The sequence below is a fragment of the Cervus elaphus genome, chromosome 14 (assembly GCF_910594005.1).
Source record: "Cervus elaphus chromosome 14, mCerEla1.1, whole genome shotgun sequence".
NCBI classification, from domain to species: Eukaryota; Metazoa; Chordata; class Mammalia; order Artiodactyla; family Cervidae; genus Cervus; species Cervus elaphus.
Genome location: NC_057828.1, coordinates 29,727,732 through 29,749,251, shown reverse-complemented (window position 1 = coordinate 29,749,251; position 21,520 = coordinate 29,727,732). Strand labels below are relative to the sequence as shown.

The following is a 21,520-nucleotide window of genomic DNA, read 5'->3' as shown; positions in this document are numbered from 1 at the left end:
TTACATCTTATTTATACTCGCATGAAAATGGACTTCTCTTTTCCATGGTCAGAAGGGGGAGAGAGCCAACTGGAGTTTAGATACCATAGTAGACAATAATATGAAGGATTATCCATCTGTGAATGATGGAAAGTCAATAGGACTTGGAAATATGAAATGAATAAATAGCCCAATGAAATAGAGGTGGGTGGGAGGAAAGGACTCAGAGTAAAGAGGGGAGAGAGTTAGACTTCACTCTGCCATTTTGGGGCACTGAGTATCTGTCTTTCTTCACTTTCATTTATCCTCAGGGAAGGAGCTGGACCGGAATTCACAAAGGCCCTTCCGAGCTCTAATATTCTAGGATCCTAACTCAGAAGTCTGTGACTACTGGATTCTCAGAATTGGGTCCAACTTCCATTTCCATTCACTCACTGAACACTGACTCAGCACCCATAGGGTGCAGGCACCATGCTGAGGTCTAGGGACTTCGGTTTACAACAGACTCCATCCCTGTCCTTCAGCAGCTCATGGTCTAGTCGGGGACAGGGAAATGCAATGCTGCCTAGTAAGCCCTAGGGTAGACATCAGCCCAGGGGCTGGGGGACCCCACAGAAGGGGCCAGACCCCAACCAAGGGAGGAAGCAAAAGGCTTCCCAGAAGTGGTGACAAGAGCTGACTTTTAAAGAATAGGTAGGTTCAGCCAAAAAAAAAAAAAAGGAAGGAAGAATGAGCAGAAGAGGGAAAGTGAATGGAGCTTAGTTGGGTGTGGTTAGAGCAGGGAAGCAGGCAGCCTAAGAAGAACCACCCCCTCTGTAGGGACTTCTCGACCACCCACTGCAGCTGCTGATGGAGAGATCAGACACACCCCTGTTACACATCAAGCAGTTAGACCCTGAAGATCCAGCACAGAAAACACAGAACGGGCACAGGAGATGCTAGGAGAGAGAGAAAAGGAGGAGGTGAAGACGCTGGGCACCCAGAGAAGGTAGTGATCAGAGGCGCTGGTGACATCGTGCCGCAGGGCTGTGCCGTGCATGGCAGGCTGTAAGCAGCAAGCAGGGCCGCCCTCTCTGAGGACTGAGAAGCAGGAAGTGGCAGCCGCCAGCGTCCCCCACATAAACCTTCCTGTGGGAAAAACACCTTGCACAGTCCGCTGCTGCAAGGCTCCTCAACCTTGCTGCTGCCCATTGGGAATGTCTGGGGAACTTTAAAAAACTACCCATATTCAGAGATGCTTCCAAAAGGTCAGTGTCATTAAAAAAAAAAAAAATGGAGAGTCTCTCTCAGATTAAAGGAGAAAGTGGGATATATGGCAACTAAATGCTATGTGTGCTAACTGATTGGGTCCTGGATATTTTTTAAAAACCATAAAGAACTTATTGGGAAAAAAGAGGAAATGTGACTATAAACAACGATTATTAACAGATAATATTATGATGACAACGGCCTTGGGTGTGATCACAGTAGTGTGGTTATGCTGGAGAGTGTATTCAGGGGTCAAGTGTCATAGCATGTGTAACTAAATGGTCCAGGGGAAAAAAAAGCTACATACCTGGGGGAGGGGACAACAGATACAGCAAACATGGTGAGTGATAACTTTTGGTGAAGACTACATTACAGGTATTCATTATACTACTCTTTAAAAAAAAATTTATTGGAGTATAGTTACTTTACAATATTGTATTCGTTTTTACTGAACAGCAAAGTGAATCAGCTATACATATACCTATAGCCCCTCTTTTTTTATTTCCTTCCCATCTAGGTCACCTCAGAGCACCGAGTTCCCTATGCTATAGGTTCTCATTAGTTATCTGTTCTATACATAGTATCAATAGTGTATATATGTCAGTCCCCATCTCCCAATTCATCCCACTCCCGTTTTCCCCCTTGGTATCCATACATTTGTCTTCTGTATCTGTCTCTATTTCTGCTTTGTAAATAAGATCGTCTGTATCAATTTTTCATTATTTTACTCTTAAAACATTCCCTTCCATTTGACATTTCTCCCTCCCCCAAGAAAAAAAAAATTTAAGTTTCTATGTGCAATTCTCACCACTATATTGGAAACTCAAAGGGTGGGGCCAGGGCCTCAGCATTTTACGAAACACTGCAGAGGGGCTTGATTCAGGCAGGCATGAAAACTGCTGCCCTGCTTCTTCTTGGAGCTGGAAACACTTCTGACCTCTAAAAGCCTACCCATCCCAGCAGCTGAAAGGCTTTTCCAACTGTTGGAGGTGCTAGGAGATTGGGGGGGAGCTAAGGACGAGCTGTCTGTGCACCCCACCCAGCCCTGCGCTAGGTAAGGGAGGCGCAGGGTCAAGGAGGAAGTCGGCCCCAAGACCCACCGGGCCACAGCAGCCAGGCCACACAGGGCACTTACACGCAGTAGTGAACCTGAATGCTGAACCCTGCCTGGCAAAGAGTCTCAAACTTGACTGAGTATTATAATCACCCGGGGTGGGGGGGAGGTTTTAAAAATCCTGACTCCCAGGATTTATGCCAAACCAATTAAGTCAGAATCTCTGGAGATGGAACCCGGGCATCAAAATTTCTTAAATCTCCCCAAAGGATTCCAGTGTGCAGCCAACATTGAAAAACAGAGCACTTCACAAACATTAAATATCACAGTTAATAATTACGTGGCCTGACAAAGGCAGTGGCCCGCTACAAGACTCTACCAGCCCCAGCGTCAGCCATGGGCTGGGTCAGCATCCCACGGGCATTTCAGCAGAACTAGGCAAGCGCTGGGCACACCCACAACCCCAGCCCCCTGCCAAACACACACACACACACCGCTTGTGTATAAATCACCTGAGTCACCGCTGCTCTGAAGCTCCCCACAGCAGCCCGTGGGGCATTCTAACCGTTCTGACTCAGGGTGAGCAGTGGATGGCGGTGAAGAGCTATGTGCCAATCAGGCCACGAAAGAGGCTGAAGTCAGAGAGCTTTGGCTCTTGCTGGTGGTCTGTGTAACCCCAGGGGAGTGAGGGCTTGGGCTGCTGTTCTGGAGGCAGCCGTGTGGGTCACGCCAGTGCACATACTGCACGGGAAGAAAGGAAGGTCTGTAGACTGCGGGATGAAAATGACATCACCTACGTAGCAGGAGGACAGCACGTCCTCGCTTTTCTGGTCCTGAAAGAGAAGTGATGCACAGCCCCTTCTCTCCCAGAGAGAGTGTTCCAAATCGGCATGATCTGGAGGGCTCTCAAAGGTCCTGAAGGCTCTCCAGAGGGGACGTGCTGCAAGTGCTAATGTCAGACCTTCCAACCAGTGTGTTTCGGCGGGACCAGGGCAGTGACTAGAAGGAGGCTGCTGGGGGAAGGATATTACCTGCAGCTTCCGGTGAAAACTCCCCTGACCTACGAGGAGAGGGCCCTGAGAAGGGAGGAAGAGATGAGGGGAGAGACAGGGAAGTGAGAGGGAAGAAAGGACCCTAGAGTCTGCAAGGATCGCTCACAGAAGCCCTCCACCCTGCCGGACCAGGAGAAGCCCCTGGGCAGCTCTGGCAAACACCACTGCCCATGCCTCCTTGGCTAATTAAGTGAGACACTCTTATGGGTGGAGCCTCTGCACCTGGAATTTAAAAGCTCTCCAGGAGACTCCAATGTGCTGCCCAGACTGATAAGCTCAGGTCTGTGAGAACAACTTCCTGACCACAACCTTTTTGGGAAAGTAATCCAGCAAATTTAAGAGTACAAATGGCAACCCACTCCAGTATTCTTGCCTGGAAAATCCCATGGACTGAGGATCCTGGTAGGCTACAGTCCATGGGGTCACAAGGAGTCAGACACAACTGAGCAACTTCACTCACTCACTTAACCTGATAATCTCCCTCCTGCGATATAAACACACAAAGGTGTTTATTGCAGGGTTACCGATACAGGCCAAATCAACAAAACTGAGAAGAGACAGAAAGTCCACAAATATGGACATGACTGAACAAACTGGGTGGACTGTGGTAAAGAATCCGCCTGCAATGCAGGAGATCCCAGGTAGATTCCTGGGTCCGGAAGATCTGCTAGAGAAGGGATAGGCTACACCACTCCAGTATTCTTGGGCTTCCCTTGTGGCTCAGCTGGTAAAGAATCTGCCCACAATGCAGGAGACCTGGGTTCGATCCCAGGGTTGGGAAGATCCCCTGGAGAAGGGAAAGGCTATCCACTCCAGCTGGCCTGGAGAATTCCATGGACCCTATAGTCCATAGGGTCGCAAGGAGTCGGACACGACTAAGTGACTTTCACTTTCACTGTGGAATACTATGAGAGTTTGTCATTATTTATAAAACAGTTAGATCTATAGTACTCTAGTGATCTAGAGGGTTGTCCATAATAAAACGGTATGTGGGGAAAAAAGTTATGGAAAAAAATTTTTTCAATTATTGGGGAAAAAAGGCAAAAGGCCAACTCTGAGTGAATATACACATACGTGTGTGTGTGTGCTTATGTGCATTTGTCTCTGTTTGTGCATGGAAGTAGGAGCAGAGACCCAAGCTTTTAACATTAGTTATGTCAGAGAGTCAGGAATAGAGAGGAGTTGGGAGCTTATTAATATTTACTTCGAATTAACTGAGCATCATTTTCTAGTTAAAACAAGGAGATACAACTTCTACAATTAAAATCATTAATGAAGAAAACCCACAGCATGTCTGACTCTTTCAGGATCCTGTAGCCCACCAGACTCCTCTGTCCATGGGATGTTGCAGGTAAGATTACTGGAGTGGGTTGCCATTTCCTTCTCCAGGGCATCTGAACTCAGGGATTGAACTCAAGTCTCCGGCACTGGCAGGGTGATTCTTTACCAGAGCCCAGAGGTAAGATGACCTAGATTCAAATCCTGGCTTTGCATGTCCTAGCTTCAGTTCCTTAATCCCTCTGCCCTCAATACGCTCATTGGTGAAAGGGGACCAGAGTGATGCCTACATCAGAATGGCATCCACATCAGAGATGAGCATTAAGTGAGATGACCCAGTCAAGCGCTTTGCATGATGACATCTGGCATATTCTAGGCCACATACAGTAATTTAATAAACATTGTTGTCATGTAAAAATTTTCCCTTAAGTCACTGAAGACCAATCTTCAAAGTCTAGGTAAGCTCACCTCCTCCAGCAAAGAAAAAACCCAAGCCCCCTTGTCACTCTCTGCATTGCTTCAACCTTCCCTAGAGCCATGCATATAGTGACGTTTTTGTGCAGCCTGCGGGCACTATGGGTGGGCAGTGTTCCTTATGACTTCCTCCAGCTCTGGAATGGGTCACACTGTCCTGCTACCAAGTGACAGACTCTGGGCAGGGAAGTGCCTGGGATCTCCTGGGAAGGGATGTCCTACAAACAAAAAATAGTTACAATAATTATATAACTTCAGCCATCCTCAGTAACGGGCCCTTCTGTAAATGCTCACAATGCATATATGGATTTGGTCCTGACCCTGGGCCTGCTGAGGAGAAAGGAGCCAAAGCTAATTAGAATGATGAACGACCCCAGCCTTGTCCAGCGTGTGCTGAGTCAACTCCCTACGCTTGGATGACTGGCTCCACACGCTGCTCCCTGCAAGCGGTGTGACAGTTCAAAGAGGCCAGGCCCTGTTCTTTCTGTTTGGAGCCTCTCTCCTGGAAAATGATGGGAGCACTTCTTCACAGGCTTTGCTCAGAACAAGCTTGCTTTTTATTCTGATAAACATCCAATAAAATACAACATAAAAAATCAGTCTTGCCTTCTCTTCCCCTGGATAACACTTGTGCGTGATAAGAAAATGCTCCAGAAACCTAAACCCAGGGGCTCACCTTTCACTCTGCTATTTGTCGAGGAGCAGAATTCAAGGGAAGGCCAATCACTGCTCCTAACCAAGGGGATGTTGTTGCCATAAAAACTCTTCCCTGGTACCCATATGGATCCTGTGACAGGTTGAATTGTGTTTCCCCCCAAAATTCATATGTTAAAGTCCTAACTCCCCGTAATCAGATCAGAATGTGACTGAATTTGGGGATCTAAATCTTTAAATCAATGTGTGTGTGTACGTGTGTGTGCTCAGTTGCTCACTTGTGTCCGACTCTTTGGGATCGCATGGACTGTAGCCTGCCAGCCTCCTCTGTCCATGGAATTTCCCAGGGAAGAACAGTGGAGCAGGTTGCCATTTCCTCCCCCAGGGGATCTTCCCTACTCAGGGATTGAAACCACATCTCTTGTGTCTCCTGTATTAGCAATTAGATTCTTTACCACTGAACCATCTGGGAAGCCATAGTTAAGGTTAAATCAGGTCATTACCGTGGACCCTGATCCAATATGACTGGTGTCCTTACAAGAAGAGGGCATTGGGCCACAGACACACAGAGCAATGTCAAGCCAAGGAGAGAGGCCTCAGGAGAAGCCCGCCCTGTCGACACCTGTGCCTCTTTCTGGTAGTCAGACCGAAGAAGGGCAGGGCACACACATGCGTGTGACTAACAGGGGATTGTCTGAATGGATAAATGCCAGTGGTCAGAGGGTGGTATCCAAGTGTGCTCTGCAATCTTCACGTGTGGAACTGTCCTGGGAAATGCAGAGAAACATGCTTTTAATCCCTAGAGCATGGAGACGTAAGAAGTACTAGAAAGGGCAGGCGTTTGACAGTAGAGCTGGATTTGAATCCACACCCAGCACTCCCCTCCTGAGTGATGTAAGCCCTCAGGTCTCAGGTCCCCACCTCCACCTCACAGAGTTGATGTAAGAATAAATCCAAGACTGTGGGTAGAGCACAGAGCATATCCAGCCATTCTGCCAGCAATGAATTACTGAAAAGGTGCTGTCTTCTAGGTCAGGTGTTAAGCAGGAAACAAGATACAAGGGCCCCGCCCTCACCAACATTATAGTGGACTAAGGAAAACAAACATTTTAGAAAGAATAGTCTTTCTGACTTTGCCCTCCCACGATGAATTCCTTTCAAGTTGACAATATTGATAACTGAATAACTTAAATGTCAAGTACTCAAAAACAATCCCATGTCCATCAGTTTTGGTTTCTGTTAACAGTTGGCATCAACACTACCAAAAAGCATTTGAAGTAGCACAGTTATACGATAGTTTAGTTTAAGTGTGATAGTTTATACAAAGAGGATTATAGGAGAGGAGTTGTTGGTCATTTCCTCAGTCCATCCTGCTGAAATCATCTGAACAGTGTATACGTTCCCGAGAGCGGGGATCTTGCTTAAGCGGCTCCCTTATTCAGTTCCTACCAGGACACCAGTGACACTAGCACCACTTTAGGCTGATGCGCTGAGTGGTGAGGGCAGTGATGTCACCACTAGAAAGGCCACAATAGCAGAGCTGTGTTTGCTGTGTGTTGCCCGCCCACCTCCCTGTGCTATAATTGGGGACCATTGTCTTCCAGAATTTCATCACTGCTTGGACCATGTGGCAGACACAGAACGGGAACAGTATGGCTTTTCTGTCCCTTTGTAATAATGGCACTTTGCATTTGTATAGCACATTCAACGTATTCAGTGCATTTTCTTGTCTATTGGCTGGTCTTATCCTAATGAAACAAAACCCCATGTGTTTTGTAATTGTTTGTGCCGTAGAGACAGCTTAGGAATCAGAGTCAGTGAAATTGTGCTGGAGGAGGCTCGATGCCCCAAATCTCTTAAAGAATAACAAATCCCATAGAAGTTGCAAATGGAGCCAGCATGATAATGCAGCAATACAGCTATTCCACGGGGAGCAGATGCATCTGGAGCATGGGAATCAATTCAGCACAAGCCGGGGAGCCCAGAGGAGTTCTCTTCTGAGTCTCAGGGCTCTCCCTGTGGGCCCTGCCTGGGCGGAGGCTGGTACCCGGTTCTAACTACAGGGCGAGACAGAGACTGGACAGCACCACAGGGAATCAGGGACCACTAGGATTCGGTGATACCGGCACATTTTGTGGCCCAGAAACGTGACCCAGAAATGTTTCTTGCTTTTTCAGCAGTTTGGAAAGGGCAAGAATGAGTATCTGGAAGGGTGAACATTTCGGGGGTTGAAAAACCAGAATTTTCACTTATCGCATTTTGGAAAAGGCAGCAGCTAGAAGCCAAGCTGCCACGGAGAAAAACAAGTTGTCTGCCCGTTACTTGCAAGGCGTCTCCTGCTGGGTTGAGCATCTCCCAGGAAGCAGGAAGTTAGGCCCTCACTCCTTTAGTCCACCTGGGCACCCGCTGGTAAATTATTGCTTTTACTCTGGTACCATTTAGAAAATTACGGCTCTCTAAATCATACTCTGGGGGACTGGGCAAGAGAAAAATGCCTCCTCACCTGCATTGCCAAAGCCTGGCCTACCCTTCAACTCGGTGATTTGCAGCCTCGCTACACATTAGAATCACCTAGGGAGCTTTTCCAACACCCCCTCCACCCCTGCCAATGCCCAGGCTGCATTCCGGAACACTGAAACAGAAATGCTGGGGGTGGGATCCAGGAACAGTACTTTTCAAGCTCCCCAGGTGATTCCAGTGTGCAGCCAAGGCTGAGAACCAGCCCGCTAATCGTCGGCTCGGCCAATAAGTTCATTTGGGTTTTCTAGCCACTATAATGGAAAAACCTGAACAAACTTTTTGGCCAAAACATCCATTCTCATGCTCAGTGGACTGCCTGGCAAGCGAGGGATGCTCTGACAAGACAAAGCCCGTCACACCTGCCACAGACCTTTCTTTGGTCTCCTTCGCTTGCCTTAATCCCATGCTCAGTAGTGCTAATTCTACTGCATACATTAAGAAAATAATAATCCAAGCCATTGTGTGGTTGCTGGGCTCATGCTCACTAATCCATTTAGCTAATTAACATGAATCAGACACCATGCTAGGCAACACAGCAGACACAAAAATTAGGAGGACATGATCCCTGCCTTCAAGAATCGACTGTGGAAGATAAGGTGTATGGGTGACTATAATGTGAGGCATTGTGAGATCAGAGGTTTCAGACTCAGGCAGGAAATCAGAGAAAAAATGAGACTTCTTTTAGCTGGACTGATGTCTTCACAACTGACACATCTCACAGATACACACACACACACACACACACACAACAATTGTCAACACATAACACAAGACTCCATACGCAGCAGGTCTAAATGAATTCTGCTTGAATGAATGAAGAAATTCAGATTGCTCTCACTGGAGCTCATCAAGGCCAATATCCAGGACTTCCTGGCTCCTTTCTCTACCCCCACCATGTCCAGGCTCCTCCAGGTACCACCAGATATCACCTCAACCTCTAATGCTGAGCCTCTCTGCCCCCATCCCCACTGCCCACCTCACACTGCCCTTGGAGTTCCAGGGTGCCTGACAGTGGCTGGGTGCCCTGCACTGGCCACTCTGCTGACTGAATTTCTCCCAGAGACCAAGGCAGCTGTCCTCTAGCGTCCACTCCCCCTGCTCTCTGAAATAAAATCTCTGATCTGGAGCTAAGCATATAGGCCCCCCAGAAAAGACCAGATATAGCCATTTGCCTATGATCTGGCTGATGAATTCAGTGGAAGTGATGTGCACAGCTTCCAGGTCATGTCCTTCACTGAAGCGGCCCTTTTCCTGTTACCCCTCCACCCTGCTGCTTGAAATGGCACCATGGTGTGATGCCCTCATGAACCACATGGACAAGAAAATGCCCTAATGATGGCAGAGCTCAGAAAGCAGGAGGAGCCTGGGTCCCCAGACACCTCTGTGAGGCAGGGTCCTCTTCCACCCCACTCTCAGCCTGGTCGAGCTCCCCTCAGACAGAGCGGGCTCCCTTGTATCTTTTACTTACAGTCAGACCTGTAAACCAATATGCTTTCCTGCTTCCATTACATCCTACAGTACCTGGAGTTTCATTGTATATTAAAGAAAGGAGAAAGTGTGGCAGAAAACCAAATGACTTCTGTCAGTACAGTCAATGACTTGTGACTTCTCATAGCAGAACTACTGAGAATCCATAAGTCTGCTTAGGTCAGCCTTTGAGAATCTGCTTCGCTAGTGAATTCAGTAAGTTTATTGGCCTCTTTTTTCTGGTCTACGTGGTCCGTGGAGACTACAGGGGAAACTAAGTGATGGTCATTCTTGGTGAGTGACTCATAGAGACTGATTCCTAGGGTCAACCGAAGCTCTATAAAAGGTGAGCAATGTTACCAGCTCCTACAGACCAAGACAGCAAGATGGAAAGGGAGTAAGCACGAGCTCTGGAACCAGACCTGTGAGCTAGGTGACCTTGCCATCAATCTACCATATTTCTGGAGGGAAGGGATAAGATATCACTTTACTCCTATTAGAATTACTAGTATCAAAAAAGATGAGATAGCAAATGTTAGAGAGGATGTGGAGAAAAGGGAACCCTTGTGCACTGTTGGTGGGATTATCAATTGGCACATCCACAATGAAAAACAGTATGGAGGCTTCTCAAAAAGTTAAAAATGCAGCTATCACATGAGTGAGCTCCAGCAATTCCACTTCTGGGTATGTATCCAAAAAGAAATAAAAACACTATGTTGAAGAGATACCTGCCCCCTCATGTTCACAGCAGCATTTTTAACAACAGCCAAGATATGGAAACAACCCAAATGTTCACCAGCAGATGAACAGATAAAGCAGTTGCAGTAAATATGTTTATATGTTTAGTCGCTCAGTCATGTCCGACTCTTTGCGACCCCATAAATCACAGCACACCAGGCTTCCCTGTCCATCACCAACTCCCGGAGCTTGCTCAAACTCAAGTCCATTGAATCAGTGATGCCATCCAACCATTTCATCCTCTGTTGTCTCCTTCTCCTCCTGCCCTCAATCTTTTCCAGCATCAGGGTCCTTTCAAATGAGTCAGCTCTTCGTACAAGGTGGCCAAAGTATTGGAGTTTCAGCTTCAACGTCAGTCCTTCCAGTGAACACCCAGGACTGATCTCCTTTAGGATGGACTGGTTGGATCACCTTGCAGTCCAAGGGACTCTCAACAGTCTTCTCCAACACCCCAGTCATTCAACCACAAAAAGAAGGAAATTCTGCCACTTGTGACAACATGATGGAACTTGAGGGCATTATGCTAAGTGAAATAAGTCAAACAGAGAAAGATAAATACTGTATGATCTCATTGCACGTGTAACCTAAAAACAAAACAGTAACAACAACAAAAAACTAATAAAAAGAGATCAGATTTTTGATTATCAGAAGAGGGAGAGTGAATTTGATAAAAGTGATCCAAAAAGTACAAACTTCCAGTTTATAAGATAAACTTAAGTAACAGGGATATAATGGCATTTTGGGCACCAGTTGGGCTTCCCTGGTGGCTCAGACAGTAAAGAATCTGCCTGCAATGTGAGAGGTCCGGGTCCCACCCCTGAGTTGGTAACATCCCCTGGAGAAGGGAATGGCTATTGGAGAATTCCATGGACAGAGGAACCTGGCGAGCTACGGTCCATAAGGTTACAATGAGTTCCACATGAGTGACTAACACTTTTCACTGTCATGGCACCAATTAATGGCCTTCCTGTATCCATGCCCATTGCCTTGGAACTCTGTAGTCCCTTCCACTGTGACCCTGGGCTTGGCCATGTGACTTGCTTTAGCCAATAATAAGACACTAGAAGATTTGACACGGGCTTCCCAGGTGGCTCAGTGGTAAAGAATCCACCTGCCAATGCAGGAGACACAGGAGACATGGGTTCGATTCCTGGGGTCAGGAAGATCCCCTGGAGGAGTAAATGGCAACCTGCTCCAGTGTTCTTGCCTGGAGAATCCCATGGACAGAGAAGACTAGTAGACTATAGTCCATGCGGTCAAAAGAGTTGAACACGACTAAGCACAAGATTTGATGAAAACCAAAGCTTGAAAAAATGTTTGTGTATTTCCACTTCTCTTGCTTCTCTATGACACCACAAGAATAAGTCTGGAATAGTCTCTGGAAAATGAGATGGCCCACCCCAACTGAGGGCATCCTGGATTAGCTTATAGCCTGCTGACTGCAGGCAGATATATGAACAAGGCCCAGCCAAGACCAGAAGAACACCTTCTTCTCCCCACAAGCCCAGCCAAGATTAGTGGAATTACCAGATCACTCAAGGATTTACAAGAAATATAAATCATGGTTGACATGAGCAGCTATCATCATGGCAATGGAGACCTAACAAGGATAGGGCCAACCAGCTCCCCCAGATTAGAGTGAGAAGCCAGGGCCCATGTGGGAAGCCTGGTGTGCTGCAGTTGATGAGGCTGCAAAGAGGCGAACACAACTTAGCAACTGAACAACAACAATAGTGTGTGAGGCAGCTGTCGTGAAGTCCTTGGTTTCTCCGGCTGCGGCCTTGGGAGTGGAGGGGAAGGAGGACAGAGCTGTTCCTCCAGCTTCTGGCTCAGCAGCCCTGTGACAGCACCACTATCTACACAGCTAGTCAAATGTCCCCCGTTTCCCTTTGACTAACAAGGAGTCTGCCACAGAAGGCATCTGAAAATAAATTATACATGAGACATAGTTTCTGAACTAGTTGCAAGTTCTGTTCCAGGATATTTTTACTTTTCTTCAAACATTCCCTCCAGGGGTGAACGATCCCACCAAGAAATTAAGTAGAATTAGAAAAGAGTCTTAAAGAGATCTGCTTGGCCCCATCACAGTGAGCTAAGCATATGATAGGGTCCCTGAGGCCCTCTGGAGCTTTGGTATTTGTATCTTCCCTTTAAAATAGCTGAGCAATATTGCTGTAGTGGTGGTCCTTACGGAGTGTGTTTCAAAGAGAACTGACAATTCCTCCTTTAATGTGGAGATTGAAACTGTGGACTGTGTTCAAACAGACTTGCCTTCAAATCCCAGTTCTACCAACTTATGACCTAAGACACTCCAGGATACATGTATTGAAACTCTCTAAGCCTGATTTCCTCACCTGTTAACTGGGGCTATTAATCGGGGCTACTTCATAGAATTGTGAGGATTAAAAGAGTCAATCCTTTTAAAGGCACACAGTAGCCACTCAAGAAAGGTAAGCAATATTGTCACACTTTGGACATTCCCTAAGCCACAGAGAATTCTCATCTGGAAAACTTTTGAGCCAAGGATGGTCTCTCCAAGGCATTCCACACAACTGCCTCTGAGTTTCTGCATCTCTTTTCTCAATAGTATGTCTCTCCATGAAAATACACCATTCCCTCCAGAGCCCTGCAGGAAGAAATACATTAACAGCTAAAAAGACTGGAAATCAAGCCAATCCCTTGTGGCAGGGAGTGCCAGTGACTGCAGAAAAGGCATCACCTTTGCCATTCTTCCACAGTTAATGCATAACAAATTTTGTGCTCCAAAGTGACATGAGTCCTTCTCCAAGTTCTGGTATATAAATGCACTTAGTAGTCTCCTCTTAGGTCAAAGAAATTGGGACAGAGTTTTAAAGTGTCTATTTATAAATTTGTAGAGTCAGCAAATGGCTGATCTCTGCCACAGAAGGAAATCTCTTAAAAAATAAAAAGATTCCTCCCCCACCTTATAAAAATGGGAGATGCTTATAAGCATATAAGTATCAGCTAACTATTGCCATAATAATACTGCATAACAAATCACTCCAAAATTCAGTGACTTAAAACATTTATATTTGTTCATGCATCTAGAGGTTGACTGGGTGTCACGTCACCTACTGGGTTTGGCTCTGGGCTACAGGTAGGCTCAGGTCTGTATCTCATGCCTCCCATGCTCCTTGCACCAGTGGGTGGGCCTTGGTGATGTTAGAGGTGCAAGAAAGGAAGAATAAATGTCCAGTTACTCTTAATGTCTCAGTACACATTCACAAGTCCTCCCTCATTCCAGAGGACACATCCCGTCACATGGCTGAAACCTACATCAGCAGGGAGGGGAAATCTACTCTGCTTCCAGCAGGAAGAACTGCAAAATCATATGCAAAGGTCATGGACACAGGCAGGGCCAGCTTCAGGGATGTGCCGCCCATGCAGACGCACCTGGGCCCTACACTCAGGAGGGCCCCACCTTTGGCTGAATGCTCTGCTGTCAGCTGCGTAAGATCACTAATAAATTTTTGTCATGGAGCCCCAAATTTTCATTTTTTACTGGGCTCTGCAAATTATATAGCCAGACTTGAATATGGGGGAGGATAAAGAATTTGGAACAATAATGGAATCTTCCTACTTAACAAACTGACCTTAGACTACAGAAGTGTCATATTAATTTCCCAACTCTTCCAGACCCTGCATTCAGAACCACATGGAAGAATTTCTGCAGTGAATCCAGGTTCACACCATTCAGCTTCAGGTCACACCATGATGTCCTCCCTAAGACAGAGGTGTGGTTCTGACAAGCATGGAACAGGGAGGGGCCTAAGTGGTCATCAGTTGTTACACGTGTGGCCTTACCACCACCTTGTTCTTTCCAGAATTAAACTTGGAGCACCTGGCCCCCTGCACCAGACTGGTTATACCTCCCCAGTGAACTCAATACCCCCACCCACCCCCAACCCCCACCCACTCATCCTCTTTTTTCACATCCTACTGAGACTGCTCAATGGAAAAAGTAAAATTACCCATCCATGAGAGATTTTCACATCCACCACAGCCAGAAAACCTGCAGAGAGACTAGACACACTCTTGGGGAAATCAGGGGTGTGAAATGGAGAATCAAAGGTTTGTCAAACCAAAGCGACATCCCAAAGCCTCTCAGGCAGGTTCAGTCTAACTCAAAACCATCTCAGACATCAGGCTAACTTCACCTGAGGGAGGTGAACTTTTCTTAGTCCCTGAGATGAACAAACCCAAGGTTAGATGACAGCTGCTTATGAACGAAGTTTCTCTTTATTCTATGCCACTCTCAGGCTCTCACTTAAGCTCATTTCCTCTAACCAGTCCCTGAACTTGGAGATGCAACATGAGGCCCCTAGTCAATCTCCTTCACACGAGAACCCTTCCTGAGAACGGCCGTCTAACCAACCTCTGCTCTCCATACTCCGCCCGGCTCTCTGCACTTGACTGTGACCCTCAGAGCAACAGCACGCCTGGTGGGGATGGCAAGTGGAAAAAATGAATCATAAGCACAAATTGACACAAGAATCCTGCAGTTCAGACAATTACCCAAAGAACACATTTTCTGATAATTATAGAGCTAAAAATGGATCCACTCTGAAAATTCCTTCCTTTCTCCCAAGAAAGCTGAGGAGGTGGTTTAACAACAATCAACTGCTGAGATGCATCACATTCCGGGGTACTTAGGAGACGAGTTCCAAGAAATTTCTTGGAAGGTACAGTTCCCAGAAGGTGGTGGTGCTAAAGAAACCCATTCATCCTCCCCACCTCCTCCAGCACATGCTCACAGCTGGGGAATCTGAACTTAGAAACCCATTCAGAACTAGCCAGGAGGGAGGAGGCAGGCCTTCTTGCCCCGTGACTCCGCTTAAATGTCAAATGACCTCACCCCCACAAAATGTGAGGGGCTGTGGCCAGTCCAGGGTTACTTCAGCACCATGGGTATGCTTGGGGATGTTATAAGAAGTTTTAGGCAGCAGCTGAGGGTCAGGATAATCAGAGTAACATTTAGTACATGCTGAGTATTTATGAGCTAGATGCACATGTATCATCTCATTTAGTTCTCACAACTCCACGAGGAGGGTGATGAACTTACCACCCCCACTTCAGAGTCACACTGAGGGTGACACAGAGAATCTGGGCACAGGCGGGAAGTACCAGAAGCCTGCACACTTTGCCACCGCCCTACATCATGTGGCCAGTGGAAGGAAACAGAACAGGCAGAGAGAATTTATTCGTAAGGTTAAAATATAGACTACAAAGAGGGGAGGGACAGAAACACAGAGGAAAGGAATGGGATACAACCTGGAGCTTAGAGACCTTCTGTGTCAATAATGAATACAATAAAGAGTTAAATTCGATTTTAAAATACAAACCTGATGTAAGTAGCAAATGTGGTAAGATTTAAGTTTTGTGCTCTGTCATGGACACTGTTGAAACGTAGAAATGAAAAGACTATTACGGGATCTAACCAAGTTTCAGAGCTTTTGCACAGCAAAGGAAACCAGCAACAAAATGAAAAGATGACCTATGGAATGGGAGGAAATATGGGCAAATGATACAACCAACAAGGGATTAATGTCCAGAATATACAAACAGCTCACACTATGCAGTAGCAAAAAAAAAAAAGAAAAGTTTAAAAATGGGCAGAAGACCTAAATAGACATTCTTCCAAACAAGACATACAGATAGCCAACAGGCACATGAAAAAATGTTCAACATCGCCAATTATTAAAGAAATGCAATCAAAGACACAATGAGGTATCACCTTGCATCTGTCAGAATAACCATCATCAAAAAGCGAACTTTCCTACCCTGTTTGGTGGGAATGTAATTGGTATAGTCACTATGGAGAACAGTAAGGAAGTTCCTTAAAAAACTAAAAATAGAGCTACCATATAATCCAGCAATCCCACCCCTGGGCTTATCTCTGGAGAAAACCATAATTTGAAAAGATACATGCACCCCAATGCTCCCTGCAGCACTATTTACAATAGGCAAGACATGGAAACAGCCTAAATGGTCACTGACAGAGGAATGGATATACAAAGATGTGTGTGTCTGTGTGTGCACATGTGCACAATGGAATATTACTCAGCCATTAAAAAGAATGAAATAATGTTATTTGCAGCAAGATGGATGGACCTAGAGATTATCATACTAAGTGAAGTAAGTCAGAGAGAGAAAGACAAATTTCATATGATATAATTTATATGTGGAATCTAAAAAAATGATACAAATGAACTTTCTAAGTCTCAGAAAACAGACTTAGAAAACAAATTTATGGTTACCAAAGGGGAAAGGGGAGAGGAATAAATTAGGAGCTTGGGATTAACATATATACATCACAAATATATCTTTTTAAAGATAGATATATTTTATATTTAAATATATATATTTTATATTTAAATATATCTATTTCATATTTAAATATATCTATTTAAAATAGATAACCAACAAGGGCCTACTAGATAGCACAGGGAACTCTACTCAATATTCTGTAATAATCTATATGGGAAAATAGCTTGAAAAAGAACAGATAAATGTATATGTATATATAACTGAATCACTCTGTCGTACACCTGAAACTAATACAACATTATAAATCAGCTATTTACTAAGCATGCCTGCTTAGTCGTGCCTGACTGTGACCCCGTGGACTGTAGCCCACCAGGCTCCTCTGTCCATGGGATTTCCCAGGCAAGAATACTGGAGTAGATTGCCATTTCCTCCTCCAGGAATCTTTCCAACTCAAGGACTGAACCCACATCTCCTGCATCTTCTGCACTGGCAGGTGGATTCTTTACCACTGAGCTACCTGTGAAGCCCCCCAAATCAATTATATGCCAATATAAAATATTTTTAAATACAATTAATTTCTCTAAAAAAAGCCACAATGAGTTATCACCACATACCTGTTAGAAAGGTTGTCATTAAAAAGTCTATAAATAATAAATGCTGGAGATGGTAAAAAGGGAGAAAAGGGAATCTTCCTACACTGCTGGTGGGAATATGTAAATTGGCTCAGCCACAATGGAAAACAGTATGGAGAGTCCTTAAAAAACTAAAAATAGAGCTACCATATGATCCAGCAACCCAACTCCGAGGTATATAACCAAGAAAAATGAAAACTCTAATTCAAAATGATACAGGTACCCTAATGTTCACAGCACTATTTATAATAGCCAAGACATGGAGGCAACCTAAGTGCTGATCAATAAACAACTGGCTTAGGAAGACATGCTATATATATATATATACGTATACAATGGAATATTAAGTGGTCATAAAAAATGAAATATTGCCATTTGCAGTAACATGGATAGACCTAGAAAATATACTTTAGTTGAGTAAGTCAGACAGAGAAAGAAAAATACTATATGATACAGCTTCTACGTAGACTCTAAAAAATAAGACAAATGAATCTATATACAAAACAGAGACAGATTCACAAACATGGAAAACAAATGTATGGTTTCCCAAGAAGAGAGGACGGAGAAGGACAAGTTAGGTGCATGGGATTAACAGATACAACCAACCATGCATGAAATAGGTGAGTAATGATTGACTGGAGAGCACAGAGCTGTAAGATAGGACCTTGGCAGAGGCAGCCACAGGCTATTGCCTGCTGTCTGGCTAGAGTCAATGGTCAAGCAACACAGAAAAGTGAGCAAGGCTCAAATGTGACTGATGGAGGTTACTGCTCTGCCAGAGAATTCAGGATGGTACATTTTAAATGGGTGGGCGTGGGCAACTTGGAGTTGAAAGACCTTGGGTATCAGTCTTAAAAAATAAACTGGAGACTACGGTATTGACACACAGAGAGGATTACTGGTGTCTGAGTCATTCTCTGGGCAAATAATCTACAAATTCATGACTCACTCTTAAAGCCAAATGCATGCATGTGTGCTCAGTCATGTCCAACTCTTTGGACCCTTTGGACTGTAGCCCACCAGGCTCCTCTGTCCATGGGATGTTTTAGGCAAGAGTACTGGAGTGGGTTGTCATTTCTCCTCCAGGGGATCTTCCCAAGCCAGGGATCAAATCCACATCTCCTATGTCTCCTGCATTGGCAGGTGGATTCTTTACCCACTGAGCCATCGGGGAAGCCTCTTAACACCAAATGTCATATGTTATTTTCTTAATCATTCTTTATTCCTTGGATCACTAGTATTTCCATTATCTGAGCTTACTTCCCTGCTGTGTCATAGCAGATGCAGAACCCTGACATACTGAGTTTCTTGAAAAATGGTAAAGGACGAGTAATTAGCTAGAAAAATAACTGCCTTCTTGATTAAGCTCTCTCTCCCAATGAAAGGCGTCATTATTGAAATATAGGGGAAAAAATCAAAAGCTTGCAAATTGTTTCCCTTCCATCAATGTTGGCATGGCATTTGGTTTCTCTCCTATTCACATAAGGCTCAAAAACTCCTTTTGGGTGGACAGGTGGCTTTCCTACAGCCTGTACCTCATCCACTCTGAATAGAGACCAGGGATGTCCCTTGGCTCAAGGTAATGGACATGCAAGTTTTACATGCAAGTTGCTGTTCTCCACACTTCACTACAAAAAGTACATGCTTTCCTTACTGGAGAGTGGCAGACTGATCTCTCTGTCACAGGGGTCTTCCAGCTACATCATAGAACCCTGCTAAATACTAAGCTTAAGCCGTACATGCATACATGAATATGCGTGCACACGTGTGCTTTCTGAATGCACTGAGGGCAGCTGTGACCTACTGATCATTCATTCAGAGAAACTCTCTGAATGCCTGGCTCCCCCTTTAATAACATCTCCCATCCCACCCCTCCAACACTCCTGATGACGCTGTCAATCAAACTGCAAAGCTGAGTGGCAGGTTGAAACCTCAAATGAAACCCAACAACCAGTTAAAAACTTGGCTGAGCCAGGCGGGAGCATTTCTGAGCCCAGCATCAGACAGGGAACAAAGGCTGTGAAGCAGTTATCAGCTGTAAAGGCCATCCATCATCAAGCAAAGATAAAGAACCTCAAAATCCAACCAGAGGGCACTTGCAAATACCCAGTGCTGTCCTGACACCTTGATTGATGGCCACCCCTTTTAATTAGTGCCTCTTGTCTCTGGAGGTTTCCAAAGAACTGATCACTTGTTCCCACCCCCTTCTCCCCCACCATCATTTGCCTCTGTGGGGAGACAGGGACCGAAGCAGGCATTCAGCCTTACCAGTCCCTTTCACTGTGTAACCACCCATGACCATGTGACCATCCACCCTTTTGGCATGGGGCACTTGCACTGACCTTTCGCAGAAGGAAGCATATTCGCTCAATGTTCCTCAGCCGCTCCCTCTATCAGGAGGCACAAGAAAGAAAAGAGAGGGGAGGTTAGGTCTTCTGCTGGAAAAACACGAGAAACGCTACATTCAGCCCCTAGTGGAGGAGGCAGAGTCCACCACACACCCCTCCCAGCCATGGCCTTCAAGCTCTGACCTTTTGCTAAGAAGAATTTCAGCTCATACAACTCAAGAACAACAACAAAAACAAAACACAAATAAACCAATTAAAAATGGGCAGAGGATCTGAATAGACAGTTTTCCAAAGACATACAGATGGCCACCAGGCACATGAAAAGGTGCTCAATCTCACTAATCACCAGGAAAATCCAAATTAAAACTGAAATGAGATATCACCTCACATCTGTTAGAATGACTAGCATCAAAAAGACAAGTGATACCAAGTGTTGGTGAGGCTGTGGGGAAAAAAAATGAACCCTCCTACACTGTTGGTGGGAGTGTAAATTGGTACAGTCACTATGGGAAACAGTATGGAGGTTCCTCAAAAAATTAAAAATAGAAGTGCTACATGCATTCCACTTCTGGATATATCCAAAGGAAACAAAATTACTATGTTGAAGAAATATCTGCACCATTATGTTCATAACAGCTTTTTTAGAGTAGCCAAGACATAGAAATAACCTAAGTGTCCATTGACAGATGAATGGATAAAGCAGTTGTGGTATACACATGAATAATGGGATATTATTCAGTCATAAAAAGGAAACCTTGCCATTGGTGACAGACCTCAAGGGCATTATGCTAAATGAAATATCAGAGAAAGACAAATACTGTATGATCTCATTTATATGCGTAATCTAAAAACAAAACAATAAGAACAACAAGACAAATTCATAGAAAAAAGAGATCAGATTTGAGTTACCAGAGGTAGAGAGGGAATTTGATGAGGCGGTCAAAAGTCAAAATCTTCCAGTTATAAGACAAATAATAGGATGTAAAGTATAACATAATAACTATAGCTAACATGCTACATGGCATACTTGAAAGTTGCTAAGTGAATAAATCCCAAAAATCATCACAAGGAAAATATTTTTCTTTCACATCTATATGACATGATGGATGCTAACCATTTATTTTGCAATGTTAACCAATTATTTTGCAACATGTGCAAGTCAAGTCATTATGCCATACACCTGAAACTAAATATACTGCTGTGTGTCCATTATATCTTAATAAAACTGAAAGAAATAAGAGTTTCAAACTTTTCTCTATCTACCTTGTCACAGTTATTTGCTCTTAACCCAACTTCCCCAGCAAACAGCATGGGTTCAGCTTTCTTTTCAGTGCAGCACAGGTTTCTTTATTTATTTTTCCTACAACCTCCGTGTCTCTGTAAGACAGTCAAACTAAAGAACAGGGACCCCGTGCTCATGAATGTCCTGAAGCCTGGAGTCAGGCCCCCTGGAGGGCTTCCCATTCAAGTCTCGAAGAGCTTATGTGCCTGATTAGTGTGTAAGGTGGGGAAGCTCTCTGCCCTTGACTTTATTTTTCTAAAGTGACTGTATTTAGAGGAAGCAATCTTCCCACTCAGTTAGACACCAGCAGTGCCCCCAGGCTAAGAATTTTTCAAGATGGCCATCTCTGGAGTTTGGCTCACTGCCATGGAAAAATGCCCCAGGGGTGGGCAGGTGATGATGCTTGGCTCACACACTGAATGTTGACTCCCCTTTCCCGCAGTGACTTCTGTGATCTCTGAGGCCACCCTGAACACAGCTGTGGCATCTCCCGGTGCTTCATTACC

At 45.0% G+C, this 21,520-nt stretch overlaps 1 protein-coding gene across 2 annotated transcripts in view; it reads right to left on the bottom strand.

Annotated features, from left to right (window-relative positions):
* Positions 1-21,520, bottom strand: part of CNIH3 (cornichon family AMPA receptor auxiliary protein 3) — a 123,414-nt gene that overhangs the window by 37,653 nt on the left and 64,241 nt on the right. For both annotated transcript variants that reach the window (XM_043924645.1, XM_043924646.1), the window contains one exon: positions 19,727-19,774. In XM_043924645.1, coding sequence (XP_043780580.1) covers positions 19,727-19,774 — 48 coding nt within the window. The remainder of the gene's footprint in view (positions 1-19,726; positions 19,775-21,520) is intronic.